Genomic DNA, 11,253 nt, shown 5'->3' with positions numbered 1-11,253 from the left:
TTCGAAAGTCCATTTCTAGGTTGCTCATTGGTAAATAGGAGTCATGTTTTCTTGCTTTCATACTACACGACTTTAAATTTTGATACTTGAGAAAAACTCCGTGGGAGACAACACGTGAAAGTAAAAAAGTTTAGAGAACAACTCTTGAATCAATATTTTCTACTTTGCATCTCAATCGGTGTTCCAGGCAACTACTTTGCATCTCCAGAGTTGTTTGAGGTAAGAGAGCGATGAGAAATGTCTCATGGCATGGATGTCTTCGTAAAAATTGTGGGAAGAAACAACCTCTAAATTTATGATTTTGCTGTACGTAACAGAAGAATTTCGATTGCTAATTGTGAGTTAATTACTAATTTATTATTGTGCTCTTTAGATGCATGTTATTTTATTTGTGTAAATTTTACTCATTGTTTAAGAATTAACTTTTTGATAAACCAATTAATCTTTGATGTTTTGATCGTCTTTTACTATAATGATTTGAGATTTAACGTTTATAATTTTGAAGTTATAATTGATGAACTCAGATTTTGGATCTAATTTATATAAATTGTGCATTTAAAAAATTAAAGTGATCTATAATTTGTGTGTATTTATTTAACCGAGTTTTACTCGTGAAACTATTATTTAGATATAAAATTAGACTCAATTGAATTAAATTTAAAAAGGTGTAATAATAATTTGAATGCATGTCAAACACTGTAGTTAGATTTGTAAAGATGGGAAAACGTGTTGAATTGCATGGTACATTTATCCTTAGGATTGTAAAAGATAAAATAATGACTTTCATGAGTAGAATTTATTTGTGTAAATATTTTAAAACATATATCTTGAGATGTGTAATTGAGAGCATATGTGTTTTGCTTTGAGGTGCTTGTGAGTATAATAATTTGAGTTCTTATGATGTGTTTTGATGTGCCTACAAATTGAGTATAGAAATTGACTTTAAAATGTAAGAGTACAAATTATGTTTGATTATTTGATATATACACTAATTTATGCATTGAGGTGTTATAAATTATGTTATAGAGAAGGACCTCAATGGTCTTTTACTTTGACTTAAAAGATTTTATAGTAGTAAATGTTTTGTCTACATTCTAGTACCAGTAAAATTGTTATATATCAATGTATACGTGAAAAAGTAAATTTGAATCTCACATTCTATAAATCTAGATAAATTAAGTATTATATAAATAAAATCCAATAGTCTATTTTCTTAATGTTTTATATTAAAGATGAGGTCAAATTTTGTTGTATTGTTGATTTGTGATTAAATAATATAATAAAAGATAAAGTAAAACAATAGATACAATTTTATTTTATTTTTAAAGTAAAAGGATAAGAATAATGTGATATCCCATTTAATAGAAATTTTCTAGTAAATAAAACATCACATATTATAATAAAATAGAGCAACGAACAAGAAGTATATTAAAATTAACCCTTACAGTCATCCAAATATACTGATTAAATAGAAAGATCATGGGTATAAAACAACCCAACAACAAAAAGCTAGAGACATAACACAATTTCTCAAAAGATTGCTCAACAAAGCACGAAATATAAAGAAAAATAGTTCTTCAAAAGATGCTCAATAAAGAGTAAGATCTAACATCTAATCTAGATAACGACATCACCTCCATCTTGATTTTCAGCAAGTGTCTCCACATCTGCTCACACCAACATTTTGGTGATCATTGTAAAAAGGAAACACAACAAAGAAAAATGCACAAAGAAATTTAAGCATTCATTCATAAATATAGTTACATAAGCACATCATCCAAGAAACACATAATGGAGAAAAGAAATATTAACTCACAAAGTTTTCACTCAATTAAACACCCAACTAACTCTTGACTCGATATCCAGATTATGCCCTTGACATAGAATTCTAAGGAAGTATGCACCTACGTTGATTTCTAAACTTTGCAGAGTCTAGCCATAAGGGGTTGTCACCCAATTAATCACAAGGTTAATCCCAATATGTCTCAGACTCAAACACCTCCCAAGACTAGGATCTCATACCACTCTCACTACATAATCACTCTACTCTACGTGAGTGTGAGTGATTATTAGAGTTCAGAATACATTCATTATTGAGACATCTCCTATATCAAGACATATACTAATGAAACCATCACCAAGAATATCCCTTGAAACTCTTTTATTATCAATTCCACATGTTATCTCACAATAATTATCCTCTCAAGCTAGACACATCAAGTACAGGTAAAAAAATGCCACATCATTTATGCACAGTTTCGTACATCATATTTTTAACATTAACCCAATCAATGTTAAAATAAGGAATTAAAATTCTGCAGCAATTCTCGCTTAAGATAGAAATTTTTGCTTAAGCTAGAAATTCTCACTTAAGCTAGAAATTCTCCCTTAAGCTAAAATTCGAACAAAACACAAGGTGGAATTATGCTATTCTCACTTAAATCGTTTGGGCTAGACTGATCTCGCTTAAGCTAGAAATTCTTACTTAAGATAGAATAATAGGTTTTTATTAATTTCAGCATGCAAAAACCAAAAATCTCAAATAAAGAAAACACAACCACTCCAATTTCAGTACACTCATCAATTTAACACGTCAAGATGCAATCAAATATCAAGATAAACAATTTATTTCGAAATCTAAAAGAAAATCCTAACTTCTCTTATCTCGAACTGTTACTATTCTTGACGAGAAGAAAGCCCTTGGTGGAGATGAGCACCACAATCCCAACACAGAACAAAGAAATGAGAGCACGGGGAGATGGAAACAAGGCTTTATACAAGACCCCAAACTGAAAGTGAAATATACAATATGTGGGTTTGAAGATTTTGACTTACATAAGGAAATAATATATTCGCTCAACTATGTGGGAGACTCCAGAATGACCCTAACTCAGCTTCTGTTTAAAAAAAGAGAAATATTGAACTGTTTGAAATTGAGGAGGCAAAGAGAAAAAATTAAATAAACAACTAAAAAGATTCCTAAAAAAACAAGTGGATTGACTTTGAACCCTTTAAATTAAACCAGACCCAAAATTTTAAATAAAAATGAGCTTTACAAATACTATAAATATTATACTATGAAGAAATTAGTTAGAATTTTTTTATTTTATTTATGTTTTCCGGTAATAATTATTTATAACAATGAATAGATAACTTTTTGTATTTTCTAGGATTTTATTTTTCAAAATAAACTTAATTTGAAAAAGTATTCTCAAATTGATTTCTCACACTATATTTTTTTCAAGTTAGAGCTATTTATTGTGCATGTTCTAAATTCAACTTTCAAGGTGAATTCTCACTTGCACTGTAGTTCTGGATGCCAATAAACAAGTTCAAATTCGACTTTCCATGAACCAAATTCTATAAATTTTTCTTATTTTTGTTACACCTTTTTTAATATAATTCTAACTTCAGTTTTGCAATATAATTGATTATAAATTTTTTTATTATTATAATAGTTTGTACAAAAATTTAATAAAGTTAAAAGATATAAAATGTTGTAACATATTATTCGTATAAACTTATAAAAAAAAATGAAATGCAATAGAAGAATTATGAACCAACATTGATTTGTTTGTCAAAACTAAATATTTTTTTAAAAAACGTTTTTTTAAAATTAGTTTTAGAAAAGTTTTAATTTTAATTCTTACATAAAAATAAATATATATTTATTTATATTGAGGAAATTAATATTTGAGATATGTTAAGATTTGATATTTTGTTATCTTCTTGTCTTTATCTATACATATTACATGAATAAAATAAATCATAAGCTTCTTTGTATGATATTTCTCATTCTTATATTTTCAAAATCTCGAAATCTTGATAATGACACATAGTTGTCATCTTAAGAAACTTGTATAATGAAAGGAGAAGAAATTTCTTACACATAGTTATTCCATTATTTAATAGTGAAAGTATGATATATAGATTGTAAAAAATGTAAACTTATCTAAAACAATTATGTTCATGGAAAGTTGTGGGAGAGAATTACATCGTTGATTTGCTGCCTTGAAATTTCACCATAATTCAAATCAAAATGTGCAAGAAAAAAAGGACAAAGAAGAGAAATGCAAAATTATGTTTGTTTGTTGGTATATCATAAATGATCCTTACCATAATCATGATTATAAAGTCATACGAAAAAAATTGAGATAATTTGAAATGAAAATAAGAAGGAAAAGATAAGATTGAAGACATGAAAGTGGTAAAGTTGCTAATGAAGTTTGAGTTGCAAATAATGAAAAAGTATGAGACAATTAAGGAATATTCAAACAAATTGTTAGGTATTATTAACAAGATAAAATTTTCGAATAAGGAGTTTCCAGGTTTTAAAATTGTTGAAAAATTACATGTTACTTCTTTGGAGAACACAAAACATTAAGCATATGTTACTTCTTTGGAGAACACAAAAATTTGTCTACAATTACTTTGATAGAAGTCATAGATGTCTTGAAAGCACGAGAAAAAAAATAATTAAAGAAAATCATACAATCGAAGGAACTTTAGTTCATACTAGCAAAAGAGTTGTCAATGTCAATAACAACAAAAGAAACAAATACGACTAAAACAACAACACAAAGCTTTTCATCTTGTCCTTATTGGAAGAAAAACAATCACCAACACAACAAATGTTGGTGGAGGCTGTATACAAAATGTCACAAATGTGGTCATGGCGCAAATATGATAATTTAGGAGATGTAGGAACTACTTGTTGCAGCGTTACGTGTTACAACAAACATTACAACCAACAAACGTATGAAAGGTCCACTAATAGATAATGATTGTACAAACCACTTGAGTCATAATTGAGAAATTTTTAAAGAACTCGACAAATAAGATACTTTTAAAGTAAGAATTGAAAATGGAGAACTTGTTATGAATGTATTAGAGAAATTACGATTAAAATTCATTTTAGTTACAAATTAACTTTTGATTATTTATATGTTCACGAGATTAATTCAAATTTGTTAAGTGTTGTTCAATTGTTAGAGAAATATTACAATGTGTCTTTTGAGAATAAACTTTGTGTGATTAAATATACAAACAATTAAAGAATATTCAAAGTTAACGTGAGACATAATTTTTTCTTTAAAATTGATGGAAGAGAAATTTGCTACATATGAAGAATCAAAGTAAAAAGGAGTATTTGTATCTCTCAAAGAAGTTTAATGTCCAAGTAGATAAAGAAAAAATGAAGAATCACATAACATTATTAAAAGTCCAATGTTACTAGCACAACATTCATAATAGACAAAGAAGATGAAATTGATAAAAGAAAAAATATAACAAAAAGTATCATTTCGAATGAAAATATAATCCCATAGAAAAAAGAAAAATCAAGAATTACAAACAAAAATGAAAAAATAAACATTAGAGAAAAGAAATCAAATTTGAAATTCAAATGAATAATTATTAAGGCAATCTTCCGGTACATCCAATAAGTCCACATCGCTTAGGAGTTGAGGTTAAGCGAAATTTAAATACTCCTACATTCCTTCCCTCCGAAGTATTTTTTAAAGACAAAACCGTGATGAAACTCCATGCTGCTCCAAAGCAGATAATACCTCGAGAACGCGGTATTATGAAACGCGCTTGAAATTAAAATTAAAAAAATATTTAATATTCAATATTATATATATATATAATAAATAAATAAACTTCGTATAACATATGTTTTATATTTCCAAATATCTCAAAATTTCTACAAATAAAATCCGGTAAAATGATTTATATTTTGAAAAACAATACTTATGTGATCAACACAATATACAAAATTTTTGCAACATACGAAAATTTGCACTTAATAAAATTCATATTAATCTCATATCAATAATAATTATATTCTATCAATTTCATTTATTTTTCCTACATAATCTTTAACTCTCAAATAATATGTAGTCGTCACTATATATATATATATATATATATATATATATATATATATATATATATATATATATATATATATATATATATATATATAAAATTAAATATAAAATTTATATGTATTTTTATATAACTTTTTCTATAAATTATTACATAATTAATTGTTTTCATATTTTATTACCAAACTTATAACATAAAATAATGATTTTAATAATGATTTTAAATAATTTTACCTTCTTAGTGTACTGTTACAAACCTTTAAAACTCCTTTCAATTTTTTTAGTACTACAAAAATTAATAATCATAATGATAATTACAAAATTTGTTAGATTAATAACAATTTATATTTTACATTTATTTACACAACACAAAATAATATTTTTTTAAACCACTAAATTTATTTTATTTTTATAAGTCAGAAATTTAATTTTTTTTTTCATAATAAATTTTTATTTTGAGTTTTTAAAATTTGTCCTTTTTATTTTTGAAAAGTTTACAAAAAGAAGAAAAATATATCTTTCGACGCTGGAAAACTATTATGCACAATTGAAAATTCAATTTATCTTCTACCGAATTCTAACTTGTCAAATGAACAAAAAATTCAATTTATCTTCAACCGAATTCTAACTTCTCCAATGAACAAGTATAATTTGAAAAAACAAGATGTAATAATCCATTTGAGAAAAAAAATTATACTTTCTGGTGGTTAAAACTTTACCACTTAAATATATTCTTACAGATTCTCAACCTCGTAATGCTGCTTTAGGACAAATAGAGACTAACCCTAAATAGGTCTAATTTTATAGTTTTAGTTTTAATAGTCAGTCACGGAAAGTCAAAATCTTTACATATCAATGACTCTCACGCGGTTTGCATGACTTGCTATATACTCCACAGCGTTCGCACGTGCCGATCAAATCCGGCACGTGTTTCCAAGTCTTCTCATTGAGACAGATAAAATTGAATACTGTAATCTTTCTACCGTTTGTCTCTTAGCTGAACTCTTCTCCCTCTCTCTCTATCTATCTGCGGCGGTTTCTGGTCACCGGAGATCTTGACGATGTCGGTGAGTTGCAATCGCATCCTTATTACTATTTGACGAATCATTTCCGTATTTCTAAATTTCTCTTTCTGAATGTGCGTACTCCATGAAACACTGTCACCGCAGTATAATTTTCGGTATGTGGAGCAGGTTTCGTACCCAAAGCTTGTTCAGTACAGTGAGAACGCGGAATAGTAGATCTGTCTTAGTTTTATTTTCTTTGAGATCGTGCTGTCTGGGTTGTTCATATGAATTTATTATGTGTTACTAATATTTGGCATTTCGATTTGGAAAGTTCTGTTTGGTGCTTTATTGTTTCTTTGTACCTTGACTTCGGAGAGAAATTGCAATCTATCGGACCAATAAAGTTTATGTTATTTGATTTATGTTCTGGATGTTCTTAAGTTACTGTTCTGTAGTTGTGGTGTGATTTTCATTTAAGAGTTTGTAATAATGATATCTAATTGATACGTTTACAGATTCTGGAGAGCTTTATCTTGAATGTTTTGATTGAAATTTATCTGTTTCATCTGCCCTGCACTGATGTTCCCCCTAAAATGGATTGAATAGTATGACTAATGTTAAATTGGAGGATTGACTAGCGGGATTAAAAAAGATGCTATGTTTTTCTTCAAACTTGTTTAATAATTATTCCGATAAATTTATCTGATGGGTAAAGAGTGAAGACAATATCTTAGTAATCCTTGTAAAGTGGTCATGCAAATGTATAATTTTAACAATAACCATATCTCATTACCTAGCTGATTTTATTTATGGGTGATAGGGGTTGGTTCAGGTGAATAAGATATCTGTATGTATTCGTCATTTTTTTTTTACTTTTTTTTTTAAGCCAGGCTTCTTTGTTTTCCAAATTAAGTTTGTTAAATGTTTAACTCTCCCACATAAGTTATGTCCCCTTTCTGACTTTTTATACAAGATCGGGTTAATATGTGAATGATAGTTATAAGGGGCAATTATCAACATTTAAAAAATGTAAGAGAGAATTGACAGCTTGATAATAGTTATGTTATTTATATGTATACATACATATATATATATATATATATATATATATATATATATATATATATATATATTTTATCATTACTGATAGTCTGATGCAGCATCACGTCGGAAGTTTCCAATTTTAGGAAATGTGCTTCAGTATTGATTAGTGGTATATGCTTTGATTTTCTCCTAATGCGTGAGATTTCAGAACAAGTGTGCATATAAGGAGGTGGATTCTCCGCGCTGTTTTAACCTTTTAGTATTACATTATTTTCTTTCCAGATAAAAACTATTAAAGTCAGTAATGTTTCCTTGGGAGCAACTGTGCAAGATATTAAGGAATTCTTTTCCTTTTCTGGTGATATTGAATATGTTGAAATGCAGAGGTCAGTAAGTTGCTTTGTTTGGTGTTTTACTCCTTTTTCTTAGTGTTTTACCCTTAAGTTTTATTATACAAATTGTAAGTTTATATATTAATGCAGTTATGATGAACGGACTCAAATTGCCTTTGTTACCTTCAAGGATCCACAAGGTGCCGAGACTGCAGTATTATTATCGGTAATCTGCCTCTCATTTGTCACCAGTTAGTATATTTTTGTGTCAATTATCGAACATGATTCTTTATAGAATTATTGAGTGTGGCAAACAACTAATAAAGTTGTCCTGTATTGACAACCAAAACAATGTTCATTATTAAAAGTTGAAGATTCAGGATTGCATGTGATTATGCAACATTGACTGACACAGCAAGATAATGCAGTATCAGCAACTTACTCAAAAGAATAGATTATATTTGATAATTTCAGAACCATTTTGTGTTACATGTTTCAAAACATGCCACTTTAAAGGCTTTTGAAGGTCCTCTTTTCTTGAATTTCTATAGCATATGTTGGTTAATCTTCAACCTGCCTGAATGTTTGTATTTCATTGTTTTACTGTGTCCTAAAATTCAAAAGCATCTTTGATTTTTTCTGTCTGCAACATATGCATGTTTATCTTCGACACGCATTAATATTTCCGTGTCACTGTGTTACCGTGTCCCACCATTCAGAAGTTTGTTCATTTTATATTTTCCTGTATTTTGGATTTTTTGCTGTCTGCAAACATATGCGTGTTAATTTTGGAGCTTCATATGTAACATCCTTCCCATTCATTTCCCAATACAAAGTTAAATGTTTTGAAAGAAGTTGGTTCTGATACTGATATGGATGTCAATGTTAGCTTATATTAATTATCCATTGTTTCATTTTGTTCACAACAAGTGGTTCATACTAAACCTCTTTCTTATGTAAATAATTTTCCCTATCCTGCAAGTTCGGACTTCCTTTTACTATTATTTTCAGTAATCTTATTGGATTTGTATTGATTCATGAGAATGTTCTGGAAACATTTCATTCTCTGCTTTTGATAGAAAAATCATTTTACTACTGGAACTATTTTGGAAGTTTTCATCATCTTTGAATATTATTGATGCTAATGGTGACTTATTTTCCATGCGGTCCTAGCGAATAATCTGTCTTATTTATGGGTGATTCTGTGTAGCAATTGAAAAGAAAATATTAAGTGGAACTTGGAGGTGGTTGATGTTGCCTCTGTATGGAATGTGTGTAATATATTTATTAGTACTACAATAATGTTATGATAGGTTATACCCGGAGTTTAAAACATTGTTCATCACCTGCTGCTACATTGGTAAATGTTTATTTTTTTCCCAGTACTGTATGTTGTTGGTCATTGAAACATGCTACAATGTCATCCAGTGGATATGAGATTTCCAATGAGTCATCTAACATGAGTCTAATAACAATGGCATAATAGTCCTAAAGAACTTGACTTGGATAGACTATCTTAGTAAGTAGATTTATGCCTAACTTAACTTTACAATACAGGTTTGTGAGATAAGCATTACACCCAACTTTATATCTTATAATTTGATCTTATTTCTAGTCGACGTAGGATTCCATCACACTATATAATTAGCCCCTTAAATGACATCAAATTGATACCCCTTAAATGACATCAAATTGATCCATGAAGAATGAAACCGGTGGCATTAAATTTCATTGATAAATGGAGAAGCAATGTGATACCAAATGTTACCATGTATGTCTATGGAAAACTAAAATGGATGTATATTTGTTCCTTTAATGTAGAATTTTATATAGCCTGAGGTCATATTAAAATTTAACTAAGTTTCAATATTTCAGGGAGCAACGATTGTTGATTTGTCAGTTACAATAGCACTGGATCCAGATTACAAGATTCCACCTGCTGTCTTGGCATCATCTGTAAGCTTTGTAAAGATCCTCTACTTATAAAGTACCTAATGATTTTGCCTAACAACTGTAATATTTTTCAGGCAACAGAGGGTAAAACTCCTGGTGGTGCTGAATCTGCTTTACGGAAGGCAGAGGATGTGGTGACCAGCATGCTTGCCAAGGGTTTTATCTTAGGTAAGGATGCTGTTAACAAAGCAAAGACTCTTGATGATAAACACCAGTTATCTTCCACAGCTTCGGCAAAAGTTACTTCTTTTGACCAAAAACTTGGGCTTAGTGAGAAAATAAGTGCTGGTGCTTCTGTTGTAAGTGGTAGAGTTCGAGAAGTGGATCAAAAGTTTCAGGTTTCAGAGAAGACCAAATCAGCATTTGCAGTTGCAGAACAGAAAGTCAGTACTGCAGGGTCTGCTATAATGAAGAATCGATATGTGCTCACTGGGACTTCTTGGGTTACTGGTGCTTTTAATAGGGTTGCCAAGGCAGCCGAGGATGTTGGACAAAAGACAAAAGAGAAAGTAGTACATGCAGAAGAGGAACAGAAGCGAAAAGTAGAAGACCAATATGCACAGGTCCTTTCTGACTCCCCGAAAGCAGCTGCAACTAGCGATTTCCACTCTTCCAAGCCTGCTCCTGCTCAGGGTTTGATCCTCTGATTTGCTTCTTGTACATACCTTCTTTGAAACTCTTGCAAATTGTTTCCATGTGAACCCCACCCTTTTATCTGATTGGAAATGAATGTAACACTGGTTTTACTGGTTAGATGCACAATTTTGCAGTTGCTTATTACTTCCATAAACAAGATAAAATGAATGTTCCCAGGTTTGAAATGGTTTGTTTCCATGGTCTTGCCCGCTCCCGCCATCTGTTTGGTAGCATAATAACTTTTGTGGTTGAGGCGCCTCTTGTGCTTCAATAAGTATGTTTGGTTGAACTCGTGCAAGAAAAGGTATATTTGCTTTAACCAAATGTGGACTTTTTATATGCCAATTAAATTGCCGGCTGAATATCTAAAGTACCCGCGCTATTTTGATTTTT

The 11,253-nt window shown here is 29.6% G+C and overlaps 1 protein-coding gene across 1 annotated transcript; it reads left to right on the top strand.

Moving 5' to 3' along the window:
• Positions 1-6,725: 6,725 nt before the first annotated feature.
• LOC114177653 (RNA-binding (RRM/RBD/RNP motifs) family protein) lies at positions 6,726-11,045 on the top strand. The gene is made up of 5 exons (XM_028063089.2): positions 6,726-6,955; positions 8,222-8,325; positions 8,422-8,497; positions 10,147-10,227; positions 10,299-11,045. The coding sequence occupies exons 1-5, from the start codon at positions 6,950-6,952 to the stop codon at positions 10,869-10,871; spliced, it is 840 nt and encodes a 279-aa protein (XP_027918890.1). The 5' UTR covers positions 6,726-6,949; the 3' UTR covers positions 10,872-11,045.
• Positions 11,046-11,253: the final 208 nt, after the last annotated feature.

This window comes from Vigna unguiculata, chromosome 3 (assembly GCF_037176805.1).
Source record: "Vigna unguiculata cultivar grain cowpea cultivar isolate G323 ecotype 2 chromosome 3, ASM3717680v1, whole genome shotgun sequence".
In the NCBI taxonomy this organism is placed as follows: domain Eukaryota; kingdom Viridiplantae; phylum Streptophyta; class Magnoliopsida; order Fabales; family Fabaceae; genus Vigna; species Vigna unguiculata.
This window is presented reverse-complemented; position numbering and strand designations above follow the sequence as displayed.